Source organism: Salvelinus namaycush, chromosome 31 (assembly GCF_016432855.1).
Source record: "Salvelinus namaycush isolate Seneca chromosome 31, SaNama_1.0, whole genome shotgun sequence".
Taxonomy (NCBI): Eukaryota; Metazoa; Chordata; class Actinopteri; order Salmoniformes; family Salmonidae; genus Salvelinus; species Salvelinus namaycush.
In genome coordinates, this window is record NC_052337.1 from 16,721,592 (window position 1) to 16,748,729 (window position 27,138).

The window sequence follows — 27,138 nt, forward strand, 5'->3', positions numbered from 1 at the left end:
ATATACCCTGCTATCTCTGGATGAAAAACAGACAAACATCTAGCATAAAAGGCCTTTAATGATGCAACAATCTGCCATGCAATACAAGTGTTTCCCGTCAAAGGCAAGAACAAGCTCATAAATTATCATTACGGATTATTGGAAAAGGCAACAAACAAAATACTACTTATTTATTACAGATTCATCAAATACTGTCAGTTCCATGCTGAAAAAACAAGTAAACAAACATTATAAAAAGAGGTCTCTCCAGAATGCACAGTAAACTGGAGGAAGTGGAATTGGAGCCTGGCTGTACCAGACTCAATGTGCACTCTATTGTTTGAGTGCCAATTTCCGTCTAGTTTAACTAGGCTATGGGAACGCAGAGGCTCCTATGGACCACAGGCGGTTGGTGGCACCTTATTTGGGGAGGATGGGCTTCTGGTAATGGCTGGAGCGGATTGGTATCAAATACATGGTCCCCATGTGTTTGATGCCATTACATTCGCTCCATTCCAGACATTATGAGTCATCCTCCCCTCAGCAGCCTCCACTACTATGGACAGTTGTAGTTTGATGTGACATGTCTGACTCAGAGGCGTTTACACAGGCAGATCAATTCTGATATTTTGCCCAATTATTGGCAAAAGAGCTGATCTGATTGGTCAAGACTAATTAGTGGAAAAAGATCAGAAGAATTGGGCTGCCTGTCTAAACACAGCCAGATAGCGAAAGATGCATCTACAGATAACTAGTATAGCATCTCAATGTTAGCTGATTTAATTTTTAAAAGGTACATGTAGTTACTTTCATTACACCATAAATACATACCTTCCTGCAGCTTATAAACACTGTCAGGAAATGAATTTAATCATTTCTAAATTTAACAAAACATGAATTCAATATGTTCATGATACATGTGGCCCTGTTATATCATCTCTACAATTTATTTCCAATATACAAATCAGATTTTTGGGGGGGATGAACGTTAAGGAAATTCATGTATATTTTGGAGAGGGTCCTATCAAAACACCCGGATAAAAGACAAAGGATTCATACAAAACTGAAAAGATACTGTAGGGTAATTTCTGTATACAAGTTACAGTAAAGGATTTCAAAATGTTTAATGTCATGCTAAAGTGTATAAACTGCTGCCATATTGAAGAATCAATCAGTCTACTTCAACACAAACCATGCTGTCAGCTAGAGTATCTACAGTACTAGGTAATGTGTGATACAAAATATACTTCTTTAAGGCAAATATGTCCCGCAATCAGTCCGTAATATTGCCACAACAAGAAATGCAAATAAATTATAGTCAGATGAAATTGTAACAACAAAAAATGCTCTGAAAAACAAATTATCAAATTATGTTCTTCAAAAGGCTGTACAAAGGTAGTTTTCCTTTAGCAAAAAAAAAGCCCATCACAATTTATTAAAACGTGCCATTTACCAGTGTCTGCCATGACAGCTGATCAGGGCAGGGAAACTTAATTCCGGCTAAAATACATTTTGTCCAATGTACTGAACTCCATCTCCTGTTGTATAATTCAGGAGTTTGGGATTTCAGAGTGTTACAGTGACTCAGGGACATTCATCCTCTGTCCCTCAGGGGAATCCCCCACCTCCCCATCAAGACAGAGCTGGGTCATATTCACTAATAATAATAATAATAATGTGGGTGCTTCTATTTGTCGTATTTCACACATGTACAAGTGTGTTAATACGCATGTGTGAATTGGAAATGTATTATTTTTTTGCATATCCCAACTCTGAGACACCTTTGCAGAGTGGGGTCATGGCCAGGGTCAGCAATTATCAACAGTGGTTAGGCACCAAACAGAAGAAGACAGCCTGAAACAAGGCAGGACTACCCCAAACTTGTCCAATGAGGAATGCTCATTTTCATTTTCCGTTGCCAAACATTTTGCTACGGTGTGCCCTAATGAATACGACCCTGCTCTCAAACAAAATTATTTAACTTCCCTTATCCTCAACCAAGCAACTGAAAAGAAAAAAAATGAAAAACAGTAGTGTGCATGTTGAACCGACTTGTTGTATTCTAGCTGAACATCACTGATTCTATTGTCATGCTGTTGTCCCACAAAATGAAGAGCAAAATCTAGAGTGTATGTTCCGGCTTCATGTATTTCTCATAATGTTTGCAAGCTCATTCCCTAGCTAGCAGTGCTATCAGATTGTACTTCATCCTTCTTTGTGCCAGCCATATTGATTTTCCCACACACGGTCATGTTAGTGGAGAGATTATCAATGCAACATCAATACCTCGGATCATAACTTTTACTCTCACAAAGCAACAAAACAAAAAAATCCTCAGTCATCCAATGAGGATTTCCATACATTCCCTTAGACTTTAAAATTCAGAAATTACATTGGTTAGCCTATCCAATCTGACCTCTGGTCAAGAGGTGACCGTGTGGCTGTGTTTAAGTGCATCTGCTCAGCCGCTGATCACAGACTGAGAAGACCAACTGATCTACAAATCGCCTTGCATCCTAAACGGATACTCACTATGATTTGCAGATCTGTCAGTCTGCCGCCGCCGACTGCAAGGTAGTCGATCTCAAACATGACCTGTGTGCGGTGCTCCACGGGGGTCATCAGAGCAGCAGCAGGATGAAGAGGTAGAGCGGCAGCAGCAGGTTGTCTATCTGTGAGGTGTAGGCCTCCAGCATGGCTACCATGGTGATGGAGCCCACGATCCATGAGTAGGTGGAGTTCAGATTGATGGTGGGGTCGAATATGAGGAAGATGGCCACGGCGATGATCTGGGCGAATACCGACGTAGCTGTGCCCTCCACTGTCTTCTTGGTGCCCGGCCAGCGGATCTCGCCCATGCTGCTGCCGAACACCGACGCCACTGTGTCCCCCACACCCACCGCCAGCACCCCGGCGTAGGGCACCAGGCCCCCCGCCCCGGGCAGGATGCCTTTGGGGGCACAGGGCCCCGGGAACAGCCAGATAGGCAGGGACATGCCCAGGAGGAGGTAGATGTGGGTGAGGATGAGAGGTCCAGAGTCACGCTCGTCCAGGAACAGGGTGAGTAACTGACGGAGGAGTTGACCCAGCGGGCGGATGCGGAAGTAGCGCACATACTCCAGGAGCAGGAAGGCCCCCAGGCAGCCCACGGACGCCACGTGTAGGAGCTGGCGGTCATACACCAGGCCTGGGACGAAGGTGGCTACTACAATGAGGTGGAAGTACTTTCTGACTATCGTAGAGGCCTGGTGCTTCTTGGAGCCTGACTGGCGCTGGTAGTTCTGGTGCAGCACAACCAGGGTGGCCAGCGTGGCTAGCAGCACCCAGTAGCCCAGCAGGCACAGACGCTTGTCGTTCAGAGTCACAAAGTCCAGAAGCCACATGATGGGGTGGCGGCGGATGAGGAGGGAGAGCCAGGGCATGAGGATCCCCAGGCCCAGCACAGCCGTCATCATATGGAAGAAGAGCGACGACACCCAGGTCTCAGACTCCATGAAGCAGAAGAGCAGGGCAAAAAACACCCCTAGGAGAAGAGATCCTACCACCACCACGGGCAGGAAGTAGTGGACTGGCTCCCCTTTGACCTCAGCCATGTTGAGTGAGCGCTTTATGAGCTGGTTGACGATGAAGCTGATGCCCCCGACGATGAGGAGGGCCTCGCCGGGCGTGAAGCAGCGCGGTAGCAGGTAGAGCACGATCAGACTCAGGTAGACGAATATCAGCAGCACCTCCAGAACCTCAATCACCTCCGACACCGTTAGGGTCTGCTTCACCGTGTACAGGATGGCACTGCTCGCCACGCCCGCGATCACGCATGTGTTGGTGGGCACGGGCCTCGTGATGCCCAGCGCGAGGAGCGACAGGAACAGTGCCAGCATCATGCCTGTCACTGTGACCACCATGGAGAAACGCTCAAAGTAGACGTTCCCCGAGGCGGCGCACTTCTCCCGCAGCGCCACACCCAGCAGGGGCATCACCATGACGGCTGGGACGATGCCGCTGTTGGCTGACAGGCGCCACTGAAAGACGGCGTTGCCATTACGGAGCAGGCGGTCCCACTTGTGCTGCACGTAGAAGGCCTGGATGACCAGGGCCACACAGCACCAGGAGTGCTGGTTCCACACGGCCATGTGTACACACATCACCACAGAGAAGACCACCGCAGACTCCACCAGTACCGGGTTGGTCTGCATGGTTGCAATCGGGGGAGAAGACAGGGAGGGAGGGCGGTTCACGGCAGAGGACTCCAGCTCGAATACAAATCTCTTATTTAAAAGGTCTGTCAATTCCTTTCTGTGGCACACATCATGGTTAGTTCTTATTTTAGTCCACAATCTTAGGCCTGTCCTGTATCTGTGAAGACAAAGTAGCAAAATGGCTGAAGCAAAATACAGTGAAAAACGATTTAATGAGAATCAAAAGTTGAATATATTAGAAATATTAAACCATTTTTTTCCCATTACACTCACACTTATTTCAAAAGATCCACACCCACATCGACTGTTGAAATACCACTGAACCTTGGCCCACAGACTAATGCCGCGTTCAGTCGCCAGTCGAATTAGGAAACTCGGAAATGTCCGACATGCTAACTGGTTAAACACCACACGTGTATAACTACAACCGGAAATTTCCTAGATTCGACTAGTACGTGAACGCGGCATAATGCCCATGACCGATTGCCACACTTAACATTCACTCCCAAATTAACTGTCAGGTAGCTAAAAGTGATCATGGCTAATAATTGCTATGGATGAATTATTTACCAGAAATTGTACTAGACAGTAAAGTCTAGAGATGACAATACAAAAGGGCAAGTCTAGACAAGTAGAAATGCCTTAACTCCAACCTTTTTCTCATACAAGAGGTGGTGAGGGTTGACATTATTTATACAGTATCTTTAAAACGAACGATTTATGGTAACAAGCGTTAATTCATGATCATTCGAGATATCAAATAGCTTTTTGGCTATATGCATATGAACTGCTACATAACGTGGCCTTGCTACAGATCCCTCTCACTGTAATGAGAAATGCTTGAATGCAATTTCAGCCGATGCAGCGATCCCGCATCCTAGTTAACGTTAGCAAAAATTAATCTGACAAATGTACTGAGTTGAGTTCTCGTTCAGATAACCGTTTAATGGTCGAATACCGGCTATTTAAAATGAATTGAAAGCATCACAAATAGACTTACCCGGTAAATACTGCACATATCAGGATAAATGAGTGAAGCGATATCCGATCTTTCGACTATTATATTCTGCCCAATCAGCTGGCGTCCCTCATACCCGTAGGAGGTGGCCATATTGACAGCCAAGTCTCGTGGTACATGGAAACCTTTATTTATGGTGCACGACGTGCGATATTTTCTTATTATATATTTAATTTCATGTGAATGGCAAATGTTTGGTATTTATATACATTTAAAAGCATAACTATAAAAACAACATCTACAGGTCACGTGATGGGGTCCATGTCGCAGACAAGTTACGTCACGTTGCAGGGAGAAGATGGCGGACTCGGAGATGTATGTGAGGTAACTAAATTAAATACAATTTATGTATATTTTGACCATTATAGCTTTCAAATTCATGAGTAAAGTTTAAGATGTGCTTTAATTTAGAAATTGTACTTACATTTGTACAGCAATGTGAAAGCTTCCCTTGGAGGGAACTAGTTGCTAGTAGTAGCAAGCTGCTAGCTCGTTAACATGCTTGCTAACGTAACGTTAACGTTACTTGCTAACTACATTTGAATGGCATGATAGCGCGGTCTGTTACACAGTTCCAAACGCATGACGACAGCAGCATGCATCAACGAGACGTGAACTAGCAAGCTTAGTTAGCGTACAACTGGCATTTGTCTGGGAATAAACTTTCAGACATGTATTCATAATAAAAACATTTACTTGATAATTTAGCTAACTAACTCAACATAACGTTCATGCTGATTTTGCGTATTAAACTGTCTGGTACAGCTAATTAGCTAGCTAGAGGGAGTTGACAGCTGGTTCACAATAACAAACATCATAGCACACTTGTTATTAGTTAGCGTTGTTCTAACTGTGGCCACTCACTGCACTTTTAATAGCTATGTCTAACTTAAACCATATTTGCCGTTATGCCACAACTCAGACTTGAACAGTTAACTATGAGTTTAACCACCTGAAAAATACTATCTAGGGAGCTATGGAATTGTTTTGCTTTTGCAGGAGCAGCCGAGAGTTATGGACTATCTTACTGGGGAGATCTGCATTGAGGGAACCGGTATGTAGCCTTTTTATTTCCTCACCTATCATATATATTTTATATTTCAACAAAGTCTTACAATGTCTGCCACTGTGCTTTTTCTTCAATATTACATCCATCCTGGATGAAGGCTCAAATAGAGGAAGAACTAGATCGAAATTGGGAACGATTACTTCAAGGGCTGTGTTACTACAAAACACCCAGGTATGCGGTGCAATCTAACTATTTAAATGTTCCAATACGAAATGTTTAAGCTTGTAGATAGACCAAATTATGTTTGACATTTTTCCTTGTTTTAGTTCATCAGCGGCGGAAAAACTGAAAGCGGACAAAGATGTGGCCCAACCATTGAAGGACGTTGGTCTGAGGATCAGTAAACTGCTGGTAAGGAATGCTTAAATGATCTGACGGGATAGTGAATTAAGTAAGATATACTGATACTGTATAGTGTAATGATGCATGGCAAAAGCAGGTAATATTTTGAATACTACAGTGGCTCGCGAAAGTATTCACCTCTTTGGCATTTTTCCTATTTTGTTGCCTTACACCCTGGAATTTAAATTCCTTTTTTGGGGGGGTTTGTATCATTTGATTTACACAACATGTCTACCACTTTGAAGATGCAAATTATTTAGTGAAACAAAACAAGAAATAAGACAAATAAACAGAACTTAAGCATGCATAACTATTCACCCCCCCCCCAAAGTCAATACTTTGTAGAGCCACCTTTTACAGCTGCAAGTCTCTTGGGGTATGTCTCTATAAGCTTGGCACATCTAGCCACTGGGATTTTTGCCCATTCTTAAATGCAAAACTGCTCCAGCTCCTTCAAGTTGGATGGGTTCCGCTGGTGTACAGCAATCTTTAAGTCATACCACAGATTCTCAATTGGATTGAGGTCTGGGCTTTGACTAGGTCATTCCAAGACATTTAAATGTTTCCCCTTAAACCATTGGAGTGTTGCTTTAGCAGTATGCTTAGGGTCATTGTCGTGCTGTAAGGTGAACCTCCGTCCCAGTCTCAAATCTCTTGAAGACTGAAACAGGTTTCCCTCAAGAATCTCACTGTATTTAGCACCATCCATCATTCCTTCAATTCTGACTAGTTTCCCAGTCCCTGATGAAAAACATACCCACAGCATGATGCTGCCACCACCACCATGCTTCACTGTGGGGATGGTGTTCTCAGAGTGATGAGGTGTTGGGTTTGTGCCAGACATAGTTTTCCTTGATGGCCTAAAAGCTCAATTTTAGTCTCATCTGACCAGAGTACCTTCTTCCATATGTTTGGGGAGTCTCCCACATGCCTTTTGGCGAACACCAACCATGTTTGCTTATTCTTTTCTGGCCACTCTTCCTTAAAAAGCCCAGCTCTGTGGAATGTACGGCTTAGTGGTCCTATGGACAGATACTCCAATCGCCGCTGTGGAGCTTTGCAGCTCCTTCAGGGTTATCTTTGGTCTCTTTGTTGCCTCTGATTAATGCCCTCCTTGCCTGGTCTGTGAGTTTGTGGGCAGCCCTCTCTTGGCAGGTTTGTTGTGCCATATTCTTTCCATTTTTTAATAAAGGATTTAATGGTGCTCCGTGGGATCTTCAAAGTTTTTGATATTTTTTTATAACCCAACCTTGATCTGTACTTCTCCACAACTTTGTCCCTGACCTGTTTGGAGAGCTCCTTGGTCTTCATAGTGGTGTTGCAGACTCTGGGGCCTTTCAGAACAGGTGTGTGTATATATACTGAGATCATGTGACACTTAGATTGCACACAGGTGGACTTTATTTAACTAATTATGTGTCTTCTGAAGGTAATTGGTTGCACCAGATCTTATTTAGGGGCTTCATAGCAAAGGGGGCGAATACATATGCACGCACCACTTTTACGTTTTTAATCTTTTTTGAAACAAGTCATTTTTTTCACTTCACCAATTTGGACTATTTTGTCTATGTTCATTACATGAAATCCAAATAAAAATCTACTTCAATTACAGGTTGTAATGCAACAAAATAGGAAAAACACCAAGGGGGTGAATACTTTTGCAAGGCACTGTATATAGTGTAATGATGCATGGAGACACACCGCCAATTAACTTGAATACAGTATATGAACAGGGTATGATTAAGTTGTAATTCCTTTCCTTTGTAGAATTTATTAACACGCTTCTCTTTTTTCAGGGTCTGGATCAACAGCAGAGTGTACAGATTTTACAATGTTACCTTCAAGAAGATTACAGAGGGACCCGCAACACATTGAAGGTAGTCTCTCTACTTCGCTCTCTCTCGCTCTGTGTGTGGTGATACTAGATTCAGAAAAAATATCAGATGCCTGTGAAGACTGTGAAGGAATTCTATACTACTAAATATTGTCAATCTAGACACATGTTTATTTTTTTTAACCTTTATTTAACTAGGCAAGTCAGTTAAGAACAAATTCTTATTTTCAATGACGGCCTAGGAACTGCCTTGTTCAGGGGCAGAAAGACAAATTTTTACCTTGTCAGCTCTGGGATTCAACCTTGCAACCTTTCGGTTACTAGTCCAATGCTCTAACCACTAGGCGACCTGCCGCCCCATGTACCTTGACTAGAGATATCTTATCTGCCCTCATAGGATGTTTTGCTGGATGAGAGACCGAGCCAAGCCCTACTTCTGAAGGTTAGTACAAGCTCCCAAAAGCTACCTAAGTTTGCTGGTATTCTATTTCACCAGCTCATAAAGCATAATCAGGTCAATTGATAGGCTTATACACTGATTCTTTGAGTGTGTGTGTGTGTTCAGATCGCTGACTATTACTACGAGGAGCGTGTGTGTCATCTGCGATGCGTCCTCCTCCTGCTGACGTACTTTCAGGATGAGAGACACCCTTACAGGGTAAGGAGCTCCCTTATGTCTGCTAGGACTTACACTGTGGTCCAATGTTACACTAGACCCATCTGTATGTATGGTTAATGGGGGGTGGGGTCAGGCTGGTAAGCTCATTTGCTGGTAAGCTCATTTGATGCTCATGCTAATACAGTACAGGCCAATGTTCCTGATTGGCTATTTGTAGTAGCTATGATCTTTTACAGTATATCTAACACATTGTAACCTGTGTTTACATTTATTGATACCATTTATGGGAAACAACAGTGAAGCATACAATGGTACAGGTTACAAATAGTACAGTTTAGACATGGAAGTGTGTAAACATAAAAATTTAAAAAAGGTATGACAACTTTGAATCAATGGATTTTTTTTTGTGTTGCTTTGGGTGCAGGTGGAGTACTCCAACTGTGTGAACAAGCTGGAGAAGGATCTGGTCAACAACTACCAGAAGCAGTTTGAGACCATGTTCAAAGCTGAATCCCCGACATGGGAGACGCATGGCAACCTCATGGTTAGAACTACATTCTTTACTACCCTATTCCAAGTTACACATTGAGTTTAGGATCTGATTGACTCCTCAATGCTTGAAGTAAATATGGGTATCTCAAACTCTCCATAAGTTCTTATCCTAATGTTTTCAACATTATCTTGTGGAAATGTTTTCCACCTACAGTACCAGTCGAAAGTTTGGACACCTACTCATTCAAGGGTTTTTCTTTATTTTTACTATTTTCTACATTGTAGAATAATAGTGAAGATCATCAAAACTATGAAATAACATGAGGAATCATGTAGTAACCAAAAAAGTGTTAAACAAATCAAAATATATTTGAGATTCTTCAAGGTAGCCACCCTTTGCCTTGATGACAGCTTTGCACACTCTTGGCATTCTCTCAACCAGCAGCACCTGGAATGCTTTTCCAACAGTCTTGAAGGAGTTTCTACATATGCTGAGCACTTGTTGGCTGCTTTTCCTTCCCTCTGCGGTTTAACTCATCTCAAACCATCTTAATTGGTTTGAGGTCGGATGATTGTGGAGGCCAGGTCATCTGATCCAGCACTGCATCACTCTTTTTCTTGGTCAAATAGCCCTTACACAGCCTGGAGGTGTGTTTTGGGTCATTGTCCTGTTGAAAAACAAATGATAGTCCCACTAAGTGCAAACCAGATGGCATGGCGTATCGCTGCAGAATGCTGAGGTAGTCATGCTGGTTAAGTGTACCTTTTTGAATTCTAATTAAATAACCGACAGTGTCACCTCCAACACACCATCACACCTCCTCCATGCTTCATGGTGGGACCCACACATGCACGTTCACCTACTCTGCATCTCACAAAGGTACGGCGGTTTGAACCAAAAATCTCAAATTTGGACTCATCAGACCAAAGGACAGATTTACACCGGTCTAATGTCTATTGCTCGTGTTTCTTTGCCCAATCAAGTCTGTTCTTCTTATTGGTGTCCTTTAGTAGTGGTTTCTTTGCAGCAATTCAACCATGAAGGCCTGATTTACGCGGTCTCCTCTGAACAGTTGATGTTGAGATGGGACTGTTTACTTGAACTCTGTGAAGCATTTATTTGGGCTGCAATTTGAGGTGCAGTTAACTCTAATGAAGTTATCCTCTGCAGCAGAGGTAACTCTGGGTCTTCCTTTCCTGTGGCGGTCTTCATGAGCGCGAGTTTCATCATAGCCCTTGATGGTTTTTGCGACTGCACTTGAAGAAACTTTCAAGTTCTTGCCTTTTCCGGGTTGACTGACTTTCATGTCTTAAAGTAATGCCGGACTGTCGTTTCTCTTTGCTTATTTGAGCTGTTCTTGCCATAATATGGACTTGATATTTTATCCCTACCTTCTATAATCTTCTATTATGTGCATGTTTCTCTCTGGTCAGACGGAGAGGCAGGTGTCCCGCTGGTTCCTGCAGTGTCTGAGGGAGCAGTCCCTGCTGCTGGAGATCCTGTTCCTGTACTATGCCTACTTTGAGATGGGTCCCGGAGACCTGCTCAGCTTCACCAAGATGTTCAAGGAGCAGGGCTTCGGCCTTCGCCAGACCAACAGACACCTGGTAGACAAGAGCATGGACGCCCTGGTCGACCGCATCGGGTCAGTCACAGCACTAATACACTGGAGTGGATGGAAATATTCATGGCTAGCTACTTCTTGTTGGCCTAATATTGATCTGGGGTTAGGGACATGGCCTACAGTTTAGAAGATTGCAAGCTACATTTGTTTCCTTTAGCAATTCATTTGTAAACAGAATGGCAGAGCACTAGCGAATGCACTGTACTGGATGTAAATCTACATAGCCAGCTAGCTACTTCCTAATGGCATCTTTATTGGCCAGACAGATTTAAGTAGGTTACATTTTCAGGATAATTGCTACATTTGTTGCTTTGGCTTGGGCAAGGGATTCAGCTTAATTAAAGAACAATAATCTTTTCTAGAGGTATTCCCTCTTGTTAATGTATCTCTCCTTCTGTCTTGCAGGTACTTCAGCTGTCTGATCCTGGTGGAAGGCATGGACATAGACTTCCTCCACAAGTGTGCCCTAGAGGAGCGCACGGAGCAGCACCAGTTCTCCAACACCCCTGCCATCAGCAAGGTAAACACTGAGCACCTTTACATGTACTGTTGGAATTGACATGTATACACTCCCGTTTTGTTATCAAGTCATCAGAATTAATTAGTTCAGATTGAAATGTTCTGGAAGTAGTAGTTTTTATGATCCGTTCGATGGGGGAATACTTTGCAATTGATCAATAAGTGACTCTCATTATTGTCAACTTTGTCACCAACCAGGAGATGGACCAGATGCTGCTGACGTTTGGTGACATCCCTCACCACGGGCCAGTGCTGCTGGCCTGGGTCCTGCTGAGACACACCCTGAGCCCAGATGAGTCCAGCCCCGTCATCAGACGCATCGGGAACACCTCCCTACAACTTGGGGTGTTTCAGTACCTCACTACGATGCTGCAGGGTCTGGGAGGCACTGGGAATAATGTAAGGACACACACATTATAATAGAAATACACACACACACAAAACGCTCACCCTAGCACAGGACAGCACACACAAACACATATTTTACATACGCATACAGCACAACACACACAACCTGCGAGAATTATTCACACAATGTTTCAGAAATATGCTGCTTTCATTTATTTGTATTTATTGAACATTTATTTAACTAGGCAAGTCAGTTAAGAACAAATTCTTATTTACAATGACGGCCTAGGAACAGTTGGTTAACTGCCTTGTTCAGGGGCAGAACAACCAATTTTTACCTTGTCAGCTCGGGGATTCAATCCAGCAACCTTTCGGTCCAATGCTCTAACCACACCTGCCGCCATGTTATGTTTCCTCCTCCCACAGTGCACAGCCAGTACAGCCAGGATGTGTATCTACGGCCTCCTCTCCTTTGTCATTACCTCCTTTGAAGAGGAGACGCTGGGCAGCCAACAGGTACCAGGCCTTGCTATCTCACATTGAGGCTCAGCCAAGTAAAGATAATGTTGAGTTGTAGCACAGACTGATCAGTGATATCACAGAAATCTGCATAGTTTCACATTCCTAATGATGCTGATAAATAATATCACAGATTAATGATTGAATGGTCCCCCCCATAGCATCTGATAAATGCAGCGTGTGAAGTTCTCTCTGCGCCCAGTCTGGCTGAGCTCTTCTGGGAAACGGTGAGGAGAAATTAATTAAACCAATTCTTCCTCATGAAGGATGTGAAATCACTCCAAGAATATGTCTCTAGCTAAATTTCCTAATATATGGCTTTTTGAATGCTTTTCCCAGAAGCCCACTATGGGATTGGGAATGATCCTGGATAGCGCAATGGGAATGTTCCCACACAAGACTGGTCTGCTGTTGCAGCTCCTGACTGCGCTCCTGTCAGATAAGTCCACCGCAAAGAAGGTATTGATTACACACACCGTTCTGCTGGTCTGTGGTTACACTTGATTAATGTGTCTGTGGTTACACTTGATTAATGTGTCTGTGGTTACACTTGATTAATGTGTCTGTGTGTTAGGTGTACATTTTCCTGGACAAGATGTCGTTCTACACCGAGGTCTACAAAACGAAGCCCAATGACGTCATCTCTAGAGAAGACGAGACACTGTGGAGGAGACAAGCACCAAAACTCCTCTACCCTCTCGGTGGGTTTAGGCTGCTTGTTAGAAGAAACAGACTACTGGGTGCACATTAGTATTTTTGTGATGCTATAGTCTTTAAGTAATTGTCTTTCATTACATTTCTTCAAATATTTCTGATTGAGATCTCTCCCTCTGTCCGTCAGGCCTGGGCCAGACTAACCTGCGGATGCCTCAGGGTGTGCTGGGTCAGGTGGCTGTGGGGGAGCAGGGCTACGTGGTGCGCTGGGACTACTCCTACAGTGCCTGGATCCTGTTCACCTGTGAGATAGAGATGCTGCTCCACGTTGTCTCTACTGCAGGTAACTAGATAAATACAGGCACATTTACAGACCCACACACATACTTACACAGGCCAAGTCATACTGTATACCCAAATGCATCCTCAAACATACAGTACACACACACTCAAATAATTTCTCTATCAGCAGAGATCCTTCAATACAAGAGTTTTTGTTTCAGAGTATGTGAATATGTGTGTGTGATTCTCTCCCTGGTCCAGATGTGATCTTACACTGTGAGCGTGTGAAGCCCATCCTGGACCTGGTCCATAAGATGATCAGCACAGACTGGACCGTGTCTGACTGTCTGCTGCCCCTCACCTCACGCATCTACATGTTACTGCAGAGGTGAGATGCAACACACACACACACACACACACACACACACACATCTCTTTATCACTGTCATGGGCAGTAATCATATATTTCACATGGAATAATGATAAGCTTGTTTGGGCTCCCTTCAAAGTTGATTTGTAAGTATTTTGTATTTGTTGGTACTTTGTATTCATGGATTATTTGAGAATATTGTGGTATCTTTGAGTTAGGTTGACGTCAGTCATCAACCCTCCAGTGGATGTGATAGCGTCCTGTGCGAACTGCCTCATCGTCCTGGCTGCTAGGATGCCTGGCAAGGTGGGTTACAGATGGTCTGGTAGAGCAGTGTTTCCCAAACGCAGTCCTGAGGCTACCCCTGGGTGCACGTTTTGGTTTTTGCATTAGAACGACACAGCTGAGTTTAAATAATCAAAGCTTGATGGTGAGTTGGTTATTTGAATCAGCTGTGTAGGGGGGCCCAGGACCGAGTTTGGGAAACCATGCTCTGAGGGGCCTCATAGCCTTCAACAGACATAAAGGACCTGTGCAGTCAAAAACATGATATCCTGTGTGTTTTATATATATTTACACACTGAGGTTTGAATAATACTGTGAAAATGATAAGGCCTTGTTTATTGTAAGAGCTGTTTGAAAAGACAACCTGAAATGTCATCCTGTTTTGGTGGGATGGAGTTTTGGCCTGCCTGGTGATATCACCAGGTGGTACATTTGTTAATAGACCAATAGGAAAGAGTTCCAAACCTCTCTGCCAACAACAGCTGTTTTCAGTTATCCCCTCCTAACCACTTCCAGATAATCCTAGCAAAATTATTGCTTGAGAAATTGCTCTTTGATAAGAAACTGTTTTCAATTAAATGATCAAAAATAATCACAGGTACTTAATTGTTAACAAGAAATTATTTGATATTGAGATAAAAATGGACCTTTACCATTCCTTAATGTGTGTGTATTGTTATGCCCCCTCTACTTTCTGAGTAGGTTTGGTCCAGCTTGCACCACACTGGTTTTCTGCCCTTCGCCTCCTCCCCTCTGACCAATATGGCACAGTCCATCAGGTAGGTTGTGTCACGCCATATCATATTCACAGGGAGGGAAGTCTTTGAGGGGTCTTGTTTCGTCATAGTTAATATTATGTATTTATATATATATTCAGTGCTGAGGGGATGAAGGCAGGTAACTACGGCAACCTGCTGGTCCTGATAGAGCAGCCCAGAGGGGAGTACGCTGTGACCATCGCCTTCCTGCGCCTCGTCACCACCCTGGTCAAGGTATCTCGCTCTCTCTATTCTATTAACAGTCTAGTAGTGGCTCATCAACCCCCCAAAAAACAGCTTACATCTATCCCATCTCAATGTCTTTCTTTTACATGGGGCATTAATATAGCCGTTTCAAGTAAATCTGTTTTTAAAGGGGAAAAATAAAATAAGCATACAGACAAGACAAAAACAGACAATACATTATCATAACACTTCTCCACGCCTCAATCTCCACAAAGGTCTTGTGTTTAGGGGCTAGGAGTTTATTTGGCATTGAGCGGCTGGCTGACTGACTATCAGTAGTTGTAATAACAGTGTTTCCCTCCTGCCCTCAGGGCCAGCTGGGCAGCACCCAGGACAAGGGCCTCATCCCCTGTGTACTGCTGGTGCTGAAGGAGATGCTACCCACTTACCACAAGTGGCGCTACAACACCCACGGAGTCAGAGAGAGGATCGGTGAGTACCTTCACAAGTCTATGGTGGTCAACTACATCAGTGATAACCCTTTTAGAATGTGTGTCTGTCTCAAATTGCACTCTGTTCCCGTTTTATAGTGCACTACTTTTGACCAGGGCCCACAGTTGAGGGTGGCCTTAGCCGTATTGAAAGGGCTGGCTGTAAAACTACTGTCAGACTGAAAAACATTCTGAATCCTCTAGGTTGTCTGATCCTGGAGTTGGTCCATGCCATCCTGAACCTCAGTCCAGAGGGAGAGGCTAGTGGCAGGTAGGGCTGCTGTGCATATCAAAACAACATTCCTTATTCTACCTAAACAGACATTACATCACTAAGAAACAAAATGCTTCTCGTCCGTCTGAATTGCTTGTTATTGAATTTGGGACTAAGTAAAACGCACATCTGAATAGTGCGTTGCAGACTGACAGGACTCTGTAGACCCAGATGGAGCCTAACCCCATAGTATTACTATCAAACAGAAAAGGATTGGTGTCATATTTTAACCTTTCTCTATCTCTCCCCCAGCACGCCAACCCTCCAGTCTCTGTGTATCTACAGTCTGGCTAACACCGAGGCTGGCCAGGCGGTGGTTAATATCATGGGGGTGGGAGTGGACACCATAGACGTGGTCCTGGCTGCTCAGCCCAGCAGGTAACGTGTCACTCTACACCTTGGCATGTCTACAGCTGACCACTCTACTACACCAGTGGTCTTTGTATCATAGTGTCTCAGGAGGGGGAGACCGGTTCAGAACATTGCATGTAGATAGAAAAGCAGTGGATATAGAGTTGCCACAGCTTTCTTTTGTTTAAGAGTGGGGCAGTCCCACTCAAGTATTTTTTTTTGTTTATTGGAGAGGACAGAAGTACAGAGGAAAGATGGAGCGTTTTCTGAAATGCAGTAGGATGGATTGAAATCCATGCTGCAGCGGTAATATGTGCTTCGGAGGCAGCAGCTTAAACCGCTTGACCACCCTAGACCACTTACAATGAATTCTGTTTATATAACTGAATAAGCACATGGGCCCCATTGTATGTTCTATTGTTTGTGAATTAGAAACTGATGATTTCCATGTTAATTTAAACTTTTCTGTGTCTCCCTCTAGTGGTGGCTCGGAGGGCCCAGGTCAGATCCTTATCCAGACGGTCAAGCTGGCCTTCTCCGTCACCAACAACGTGATCCGCCTCAAGCCACCGTCGAGCGCCGTTTCGCCCCTGGAGCAGGCGCTGACACAGCACGGTGGCCACGGCAGCAACCTAATCGCCGTGCTTGCCAAGTACATCTACCACAAACACGACCCGGCCCTACCGCGCCTCGCCATCCAGCTGCTCAAGAGGCTCGCCACGGTAACTCAACACACATTGCACATATGATGATCAGAGCAATCAACTAAGGTAGTGAAAACCCCAACGTAGTTCTAGCAGCATCATAAGTTACACTTGCCACATTCTCTGTTGGGTAGTGTTTGGAGGTTAGCAAGCAAAAACATGAATCAATCAAATGTATTGAGCCTTTTTTACATCACCAGTTGTTACAGGGCTTATAAGTAGAGGGCAAGAGAACGCAGTGAGACACTGTTGAAGTAGATGTAAACAGAAATGGGGACAAGACTACAGTACTAGTCTCAAGATATTGTGTAATATTTACGTAACCTTCTGGTTTCCAGGTGGCTCCCATGTCGGTGTACGCCTGCCTGGGCGGTGACGCGGCTGCCATCAGGGATGCCTTTCTGACGCGGCTACAGAGCAGGACGGAGGACATGAGGATCAAGGTGATGATCTTGGAGTTCCTCACCGTGGCCGTGGAGACCCAGCCAGGCCTCATCGAGCTCTTCCTCAACCTGAAGGTCAAGGACGGCGCAGAGGGGTCAAAGGTAAGAGCTGGGCGAAGCAGGCAGTCGAAGCGTAGGACAGGAAATGTTAGGACTTAGACTTGTGTGTTGATGTTTAATACGTATAGTTAACTATACGTATTAAACTTAAGTTTTCTGAATCTTTATACCAGACTCAGTTCAGTAATTTAATGGACAAGTCTTCTTTTCTCTCTCCCTCCCAGGAGTTTCTGCTGGGTGAGTGGAGCTGTCTGCAGGTTGTGTTGGACCTGATTGACTCCAGGCAGCAGGGGAAGTATTGGTGTCCCCCCCTGCTGCACCGCGCTGCCCTGGCCTTCCTCCACGCCCTGTGGCAGGACCGACGGGATAGCGCAATCTCTGTCCTACGTACCAAGTGAGTGAGGTGACACTGCCTGGGCGCACACACACAGCCAGAGATACACGCTTGAACATGCACATACACACACACCAACATGAGAGATTATGCCGTAACATTCTTTTTGTTGTGTGTTTCAAGTGATTTCATGTAACACCTCATGGCACAACGTCTCCCCCTTGTTACTTACTTTTGGTGTGCATGTATTGACATGTATGTGTAACTGATAGATGCACACACACTACGTGTTTTTATATGCATGTAAATTATGTCTTATGTCTTTTACATTATCTGTCGGACCCCAGTAAGACTAATTGTCGCCATCGGTGTTGGCTGATGGGCATCCTAATAAATGTATGACGTTTCCTCCCACAGAGAGAGGTTTTGGGAAAACCTGACCACGCCTCTGTTTGGAACCCTTCCCGCCCCCTCAGACATCACTGAGCCTTGTGTTCTGGAGACCTGTGCCTTCGTCATGAAAATCATCGGCCTTGAGATCTACTATGTGGTCAGGTAACAAGGCTACATATTTCTAGAGCTACATACAGCAATCCAAGCCAGTATATTTGGTGGATTGAGTTGTTAGTGGTATCAATGGCTTTATCTACCGAACTGCATATGATATGTGTCAAGCTGTCTGCATTACGTATTATTCTGTGTGTAAATCCGGGTCACTCCATTTATTTGTTATGTATTCATTTGTGGATGTCCATCATCCATTTTGCATGACATGTTACGAATTACAATTCGTATGATATGTTACGAATTACAATTCGTATGATATGTTACGAATTTGCTAAACTTACAATTTGTTGCTAATGTTGGCTAGGTGGCTAACATGAGCTAGCTGGCTAACGTTAGCTAGGTTAGGGGTTAAGGTTTAAGGCTTTATTTTTATTTTACCTTTTATTTAACTAGGCAAGTCAGTTAAGAACAAATTCTTATTTACAATGACGGCCTACACCGGTCAAACCCTAACCCGGATGACGCTGGGCCAATTGTGCGCCGCCCTATGGGACTCCCCATCACGGCCGGTTGAGATACAGCCAGGATTCGAACCAGGGTGTCTGTAGTGACGCCTCTAGCACTGAGATGCAGTGCCTTAGACCACTGCACCACTCGGGAGCCAACAGTAGAATATATTGGGGTAAGGTTTGGCGTTAGGTTAAAAGGTTAGGGTTAGCCAACATGCTAAGTAGTTGCAAAGTAGCTAAAAAGTATTTGAAAAGTTGTTAATTAGCTAAAATGCTGAAGTTGTCCTTGATGAGATTCGGGGACACAACCTTTGGGTTGCTAGACATTTGCGTTATTCGCCCACCCCGACCAACCACCCTCCTTTCGGTTTTGCCTTAAGTAACCTTCTGTCATATGTAACCATAACAAACGTAACATATCATACTAATTTCAGTGTCCCAGATTTCCATTTATTATGTTATGTCTAGTCTGAGACCAGGCTGGTGTGAATTGATGGTGCGAAATGCTAAACAAATTCCTGTGACAATAAATGAATAAAATATACATTGAGATATGAAATAAACTAGGCTAAATGAGATTGACTTGAGTTGAATTTTTTTAAATGTAATGGATAGATCAGACACGATTCGCTATTCTACCTGACAGACATTCATCTGTTCCACACAATATACTTCTATCTGAATGGCCCTCTCTTTTCCCCAGTGGCTCTCTGGAGCGCTCTCTGAAGGATGCACTGCAGAAGTTCTCCAGCGGGCGGCGCTACGAGTACTGGTCCCAGTATGTTAAGTCCCTGGTGGTCCACGTGGCAGAGACGGAGGAGGAGGAGGGCGTGCACTCTTTCTCCGAGACCCAGATGGTCATCTCAGCCTGGCGGATGCTGCTCATCCTCTCCACCAGTCATGTATGTCACACACCACTCTACTTGTCACTGTGGCGTTTAAAAACATTCACTAGAATTCTGTCAAACATGGCAGAGGAAGTCGTCCTATGAATTCCATGATGAATACATGCATAAGCGATAAACAATACCCCATAAATATATGGGAGGTAAAAAAAAAGATACTATGCTGATCAGTGTGACTGGCTGCAGTGTGACTTGGTTGGTTGATTCATTGATGTGTTCTGATGTTTACAGTCGGATGTGATGCAGTTAAAGGAGGACTCTGCCAGACTTAAGCTCTTCATGGACGTGCTGGATGGGACCAAAGCTGCTGTGAGTTAGTCACCATGACAACTGCTCTCATCTCTTTCATCTGTCCTCTTCTCACTCACTAGCTATCACCTCCCCCTTCTCTCTCTCTCTAGTTGCTGGTGCCCATGTCTGTGCCCTGTCTACGTCTGGGATCCATGATGGCTACTCTTCTGCTGATCCTACTTAAACAGTGGAGAAGGTTTGTGTGTGCCCACATGCGTGAATTGATGTACATTGTGTCCACATGTTGAAATATCCACATGTTGAAATATCATAATGAAAATGATCTCAAAGCTGTTATAATTCTGTGAGGTAGTACATTGGTTGTTAATAATCAAACTCTTTCTGCACATCTTAGCACTAACACCTTTGTTGTCTGTCCTGCTTACCCATGCAGTGTGGTTGCCACGGCCCCTGACGTACTGGCCCCCCTCTCTCTTATCCTGGAGAGTGTCCTGCAGGCCGACCAGCAGCTGATGGAGAGTACAAAGGCCAAGGTGTTCTCTGCCCTCATCTCTGCACTGCAGATACAGGGACTCAACGGTGAGGGGGACTAATCGCTGTGTGTGCAACTCAATATTAGGAAGGTGTTCTTAATGTTTTGTACACTCATTGTACATGACTTGTCGAGTACTCTAGCAGTATTGCTCATTACATTGATCAGGTGGGGAGATATCCCAACTGCCCCAGCTGCTGCTGTGTGTGTGTGAGACGGTGCAGGACGAGGCGCTGGCACTGATTGACAGCACTCGTCACGCGGCTCATGTGAGGGACGTCCCGGATGACAAAGACAGCATGGAGACTGACGCCGTCCGCAGCATCCAGAAGGACCAGAGAGACGGGGTGAGTCGCACAGCGCCGGCAATTTAGAATGAGATTAACTTTTTATTATTCACGTAATGTGGACATTTCTCTTCAGCTTAACCGCATAAAAACAGACCTTAAGCAACACTAGAATAATTGTACTCTTCTAAACGCACACAGTGCATAACTGTTGCTCCAAGTGTTTTGAAAAAGGGCACATCCAACCAAATAGTAAGCTGCAATGAATTACCTCTGCACGTGCTGAATAAATTCTAATCTTTGATCTCGGTCAGGGCAGCTCAGCATGTCTGTGGTGGATCATCTCTAGCTTTGGTTTATGTGAAGCAAGAGTGGAATCAGAAGTTTTGATTTAAAGAGATTTGCATGATTTCTTGGTAATTCATTGAGTGATGAGGCGATTCATATTCACACCCCTCTTTCTCTCTCCCTCTTCATCTCTGTCTCAGGTGTGTGTGCTGGCCTTACACCTGGCCAAGGAGCTGTGTCGTGCCGACGAGGACGGGGAACACTGGGTTCTAGTGATGAGGAAGATTCCTGCTCTCCACTCTATTCTCAGCGCTCTAGAACTCAGCCTGCGCTCCAAACAGAACCTCTACTTCACCGAGGCTGCCCTGCACCTGCTGCTCACGCTAGCCCGCACACCACAGGTACTCACACACTACTACATTGCCATATAAATGACTAAGACAGATATATTAGACACGATTTCTAATGCAAAAATAAAAATAACTAAATGCTTTATCAACCACATTAGTAATAAAGGATATTTCATCCCTCCTGTCTTCCAGGGTGCAGCAGCAGTAGCCGGGGCCGGCGTCATCCAGAGTATCTGTCTCCCTCTGCTCAGTGTCTACGAAGTGCCCTCTAATGGAGCCTCACAGGTAACACACAACCACACACTTTGTACGTCCCAAAGGGCACCCTATTCCCTGTATAGTACACTACGTTTGACCAGGGCTTATATGTCTGGTCAAAAGTAGGGCACCACGTAGGGAATAGGGTGCCATTTGGAACGCATACTAAACCGATCATTAATTGACACGGCATTGAAGAATTGTTGTAGTGTTATTTTAATGTTAGGCGCTCGTGCTCTCTCTGGTATTATAACATTAGTTTCTCTTCATCTCCCTGGTCAGGGTTTCTCCCGTAAGTCCCAGGATGCTCCCTGCTGGCCGGGGGTGTACCGCCTCTCTATGTCCCTCATGGAGATCTTGCTCAAGACGCTGCGCTACAACTTCATCAACGAGGCCCTCGACTTTGTCGGAGTGCACCAGGAACGCATACTGCAGGTGTGTGTTCCTGTCTGTGAATTGTCATCTGTGTGTACACCATCTCTCTTCTTTTCTGTATATGGAACCTAGTCTCTTTCTCTGTTTCTGTCAGTGCCTGAATGCGGTGCGGACGGTCCAGAGTCTGGTGTGTCTGGATGAGGCTGACCACACAGTGGGCTTCCTGCTGCAGCTCTCCAGATTCTGTAAGGAGTGGCAGTTCCATCTGCCCCATCTGCTCCGAGATGTACAGGTCAGTCAGCACTGAGCATCATCAAATGTACACTTCAACTCTAATAATGAATGAAATGCCCTGTTTATTGTGATTGTTTTATTTTTCCCCAAAGTATATATTTTTAGCTTACAACAATGAACTCAGGTTTTTACTTTTTGTCTACCTGCAGATCAATCTGTGTTACCTGTGTCAGACGTGCACCTACCTCCTCCACAGCAGGAACATGCTTCATCACTACCTCCAGGTCAGACAGACATTACCATGTTGTTACTGGGGTTATACCAGGTTGAATTAATGTCTAGAGAACTCATTATTTCACCGGACGTCTTGTCATTGTCCCCCAGGCTAAGAATGGGGAGGCGCTGCCCTCCGGCCCCCGTGCCCAGAGAGATCCTCAGACGCTCTCCAAAGCTGCAGCCGAAGGAGGGGGCGGGGAGAGGGAGGAGGCGGAGCAGAAGGCCCTGCTGGCGGTGCAGTGCAGCCTGCTGAAGATCCTCAGTAAAACTCTGGCCACACTGCAGCACTTCACCCCTGACTGCTGCCAGATAATACTGGACCAGGTGAGAATAACACACTGTCTCTAAAAACTATCTGCACTGTTTGAACTGTGACTCCATTAGCGCAATCTTCTAACAACTTACCAAACACTCACATCCTGCACCATCAGCCTCTACATAGTTTTCATACACATAAAGAATGTGGTTGAAATGTGTTAGCATATGTTCACTGACTGAGATTGTGTGTGACAGTGTATGGACCTGGCTGAGTACAGGACCTTGTTTGTGCTGAGCTTCACCACCTCGGCCTTTGACGCTGATGTGGCGCCCTCTTTTGGAACCCTGCTGGCAACCATCAACGTGGCCCTAAGCATGCTGGGAGAGGTTGTCCTCCCAATAATTTCAAATCCATTGTTTGATCTAAGATGACATTGAAATTATTTTATTTCTTGCAAATGAGGAAATATAAATTGTACTGTACATTTGACTCTGTGTTCTGTCCATATTTAGGTAGAGAAGAAGGAGCCAGCCTCTCTGAGTGTGGCCTCCCTGGCCTCGTCAGAGGAAACCCAAGCCCTCAAGTAAGGAGACATAGAGAAAGTTGTTCTCACTGGTGGTAATATTGGTCATTTCTAACTGGTATGTGTGACTGTCCTTCCAGGTCTCTGCTGATGTTCACCATGGAGAACTGTTTCTACGTGCTCATCTCACAGGCCGTCCGCTGTCTGAAGGACCCCACCATCGCCCCCAGAGACAAACAGAGACTCAAACAGGAGCTTGGCTCTGAACTGGTGAGTCATTCAAACTCGAAGCACCAGACTAGTTCTTTGTCCTATTTTGCCGTTCCACTCTAGTCCCATCTGTTCTCATCAGCTCAGTGTCTTGTTTCTAATAGCCTGCAATTCATTTTTTATTTTTTAAATGCTCTTTTAATATATTATGTGATGCCTGTCTCCCCTCCAGAGCACCCTCCTCTCCAGCCTGTCCCGTCACTTCCGCCGTGGCGCCCCCTCGTCCCCGGCCAGCAGCCTGCTGCCATCTCCCCAGACCCCAGGCGCCAAGGCCAGCCACGAGGGTCAGGAGCCTTTCATCCAGCTGGTGCAGGCCTTTGTACGCCACATACAGAGGTAGACCCACCACGTGGAGTGTACGACTAGGGCCAGGAGGTGTTCCTGTTAAGAAATTATGGGCCTGAAAAACTCTTGGCACACATGGCTATCGTATTCTGCTCACACGGCACCGTAACCATTCTCTTCTGAATTATACTTTTCAGTTGAAGTGATATTTGTCAAGCCAGTCACCTTTAGAATCTGCTGTATGAAGTCCTGACGTGCCAGATTCTAACAAATCGGGCTTTGGGTGTTTAGAAAATGCTCCCATACACATTGGTCATATCTCAAATTTGTTATGCTTATAGCCTACTATACCTCAGTGGGAATGTCAAAAGAGGACACAGCTGCTTACAAGGGCTAGCTAAAAAAAAGTCAATTTTGAGATACTGTAGACATTTACCTCTAAGGGAATCAGTAGTAACACATCTTGGTGCTATTGAACATCAGTCTTGTTGACAGTGTCCAGTTTTTCCACCGGCCTAGTTTTATAGGCCATTTGACAATAGACCTTTCTGTATTAAAATCAACCCCGTATGTCAAATTGTGAAGCCACATTTAATCAATTTATACATTTGTAATGAGCTGCCTAGTTACTTTCTGCTGTTTTCTATATCATTTTGACTTTTATAACGCTTGGACAGAGGGATGTTTTCTCCTTTTAAAAATGTTATTTGCATCTGCTTGGATTTTCTGATCATTTGTGCATCAACTACTGCTACATTAAAACAGGTTTGCTAATAAAATACCTTTTAGGTAGAACATGACATTATGATTGTGTCTTCATGTTTTGAGGACATTACATTAAACTCTGAAGCCCAGGACAATATACAAACAAGAACCCACAATTGACAGGTCAAGGGAAAGACTTTTCATAAAATACATCCATTGTATAAAAAGGATATTACAATCTTAAGAAATTAAGGGGGAGGAGACATTAACTTTTGTACCGAACATAGGTCTCAAGATAGTACTGTATTTGCACAGCTCAGGGTAAGGTTACTCAACAAGCAGACAGTATTAGAGCAGGGGCCTGAAGGCAGTGTGTCCCATCTCAATAGTGAGGTGTAAAGTGGCTACTTCTCCTTGTCCCTCTTCCTTAATTTGAACAGATTAGGGGGAAACCAGTATAACACATCAGTGCAGACAAAGGTACCGTAGACTTATTGGACCGGCAGCTCTAGTAGCTGCAGTGGGATGAGGCGTCACTGTTCATCTCCTCTGGGGATTCAGTGTATCTGCTGGCAGGGCTGAGGACGCTCACTCCCTTGGAGGATCCTGAAGGACCGATGGTCACTGACCATTGACCGGGACCTCCTGTAGAGGCAAGGATACGTCAGTTAACCAACCATACACATACATTGGCAACGTCCTAACAATAGCTGATCAATGTGTCTCTTCATTATGATCCATGCTGATAGCTTTAAAATTCCAGTGAAATACCCCTATAATTCCACTGATCAACATTTCCCCATGTAAATACATTTGTAGTAAATCTTAGACAACAGAACATGCAATATATGAATCCAAAAGACCAACCGAGTCAGCATGGGCCTGTGAGAATGACCAGCATGCAATTGGGCCAGGTCCTTCTTTTCATGCTGCACACCTAATTTTAAGGCAGTTCACGGATATTGCGTTTGCAGCAATGTCGTCTCAAGCATCATTATTACTTTTAATAGTGAAGTACAGTGCAAGCAAACCAGGTCATAAAAGCTATGGAACAAATCAAGTCACGGAACAAACCAAGTCATGCATCAGAACACTCAAACTCTGTCCCCTCACACACTTACCTTCCTCTGGTCCTCCAGACAGGCCTTTCAGCCCAAAGACGGTATAATAATTTGTCTGAGATTTGCCCACATTTTTAGACAGAGTGAGAAGAAAGACCAATAAGAGATGGCACATTAGAGAAAAGGCTAAGGAGTTGGTCTGACTGACAATACTGGTTGGTGTCTGTCTAAACTGATTCTTTGACTCACCTCTAGATTCCCTCTGGCCTTCTTCAGCACTCCATGGGTTAACGACACTGGTTTGAAAGAATAACAAATCATGTCAATTCAAATGTTTGGATCGGCTTCCACCCCTGCATTGCTTGCTGTTTGGGGTTTCTGTATAGCATTGATATCAACTTATGTAAGAAGGGCTTTATAAATAAATTTGATTGATCTCAATCAAATGCATTAATTATTCTCAGAATAGGATCTGAATAAGTTACTGAACTAAAATATAAAACGCTACGTGTTGGTTTCATGAGCTGAAATAATCCTAAACATTTTCCATACGCACTAAAAGCTTATTCTCCCAAATGTTGTGCACAAATTTGTTTACATCCCTGTTAGTGAGCATTTCTCCTTTGCTAAAATAATCCATCCACCTGACAGGTGTGGCATATTAAACAGGTGCACCTTGTGCTGGGGACCATTAAAATGTGCAATTGTGTCTCAAGTTGAGGGAGTGTACAATTGGCATGCTGACTGCAGAAATATCCACCAGAGCTGTTGCCAGAGAACTGAATGTTAATTTATCTACCATAAGTCACCTCCAACATCATTTTAGAGAATTTGGCGGGACGTCCAACCGGCCTCACTACCGCAGACCACATGTAACCACTCCAGCCCAGGACCTGCACATCCGGCTTCTTCACCTGCGGGATAGTCTGAGACCAGCCACCTGGGCAGCTGATGAAACTGGGTTTGCACAACCGAAGAGCTTCTCAGGGAAGCTCATCTGCGTGCTTGTCGTCTTGGCCTGACTGCAGTTTGACGTCCTAACCAACTTCAGTGGGCAAATGCTCCCCTTTGATGGCCACTGGCACGCAGGAGAAGTGTCATTTTCAATGATGAATCCTGGTTTCAACTACTGGGCAGATGGCATGTATGGGCGAGAGGTTTGCTGATGTCAACGTTGTGAACAGAGTGCCCCATGGTGGGGTTACGGTATGGGCAGGTATAAGCTACAGACAACACACACAATTGCATTTGAATGCACAGAGATACCGTGATGAGATCCTAAGGCCTGTTGTCATGCCATTCATCCGCCGTCAGCACCTCATGTTTCAGCATGATAATGCACGGCCCCATGTCGCAAGGATCTGTACACAATTCCTGGAAGCTGAAAATGTCCCAGTTCTTCCATGGCCTGCATATTCACCAGACATGTCAACCATTGAGCATGCTTGGGATGCTCTCAATCGACGTGTAAGACAGCATTTTCCAGTTCCAGCCAATATCCAGCAACTTC

At 44.6% G+C, this 27,138-nt stretch overlaps 3 protein-coding genes across 3 annotated transcripts in view; 1 reads left to right on the top strand and 2 right to left on the bottom strand.

The window, feature by feature from the left end:
- Positions 1-40: 40 nt before the first annotated feature.
- Positions 41-5,245, bottom strand: dolk (dolichol kinase). Its single transcript, XM_038970631.1, has 2 exons — positions 5,176-5,245; positions 41-4,332 (listed from the first exon to the last, which is right to left on the bottom strand). Exon 2 carries the CDS (start codon positions 4,170-4,172, stop codon positions 2,601-2,603), a length of 1,572 nt encoding a protein of 523 aa, XP_038826559.1. The 5' UTR covers positions 4,173-4,332; positions 5,176-5,245; the 3' UTR covers positions 41-2,600.
- Positions 5,246-5,469: 224 nt separating this feature from the next.
- Positions 5,470-24,667, top strand: nup188 (nucleoporin 188). The gene is made up of 42 exons (XM_038971224.1): positions 5,470-5,517; positions 6,193-6,247; positions 6,360-6,433; positions 6,529-6,613; positions 8,401-8,481; positions 8,836-8,880; positions 9,004-9,096; positions 9,482-9,601; positions 10,984-11,195; positions 11,580-11,694; positions 11,892-12,092; positions 12,468-12,557; positions 12,722-12,787; positions 12,900-13,019; positions 13,135-13,261; positions 13,402-13,557; positions 13,758-13,884; positions 14,085-14,172; positions 14,854-14,930; positions 15,029-15,143; positions 15,467-15,587; positions 15,791-15,857; positions 16,113-16,238; positions 16,693-16,933; positions 17,254-17,460; positions 17,643-17,812; positions 18,170-18,307; positions 19,472-19,670; positions 19,905-19,982; positions 20,075-20,160; positions 20,359-20,504; positions 20,626-20,804; positions 21,233-21,433; positions 21,575-21,667; positions 21,923-22,075; positions 22,170-22,307; positions 22,459-22,533; positions 22,634-22,849; positions 23,039-23,170; positions 23,297-23,367; positions 23,448-23,577; positions 23,750-24,667. The coding sequence occupies exons 1-42, from the start codon at positions 5,492-5,494 to the stop codon at positions 23,915-23,917; spliced, it is 5,208 nt and encodes a 1,735-aa protein (XP_038827152.1). The 5' UTR covers positions 5,470-5,491; the 3' UTR covers positions 23,918-24,667.
- cdk5rap2 (CDK5 regulatory subunit associated protein 2) overlaps positions 24,435-27,138 on the bottom strand; it is a 64,563-nt gene continuing 61,859 nt past the window's right edge. The window contains exons 48-49 of the mRNA XM_038971225.1: positions 25,878-25,924; positions 24,435-25,212 (exon numbers count right to left, since the gene is read on the bottom strand). Of these exons, the coding sequence (XP_038827153.1) occupies positions 25,189-25,212; positions 25,878-25,924 (71 nt within the window). The 3' untranslated portion in view covers positions 24,435-25,188. The remainder of the gene's footprint in view (positions 25,213-25,877; positions 25,925-27,138) is intronic.

Coding starts and splice junctions, on each gene's coding strand:
- nup188 (XM_038971224.1), top strand. CDS start 5,492: ATGGCGGACTCGGAGATGTATGTGAG. Junction 6,248..6,359: donor GATCTGCATTGAGGGAACCG/GTATGTAGCCTT, acceptor TCCTGGATGAAG/GCTCAAATAGAGGAAGAACT. Junction 6,614..8,400: donor TGAGGATCAGTAAACTGCTG/GTAAGGAATGCT, acceptor CTCTTTTTTCAG/GGTCTGGATCAACAGCAGAG.
- dolk (XM_038970631.1), bottom strand. CDS start 4,172: ATGCAGACCAACCCGGTACTGGTGGAGTCTGCGGTGGTCTTCTCTGTG.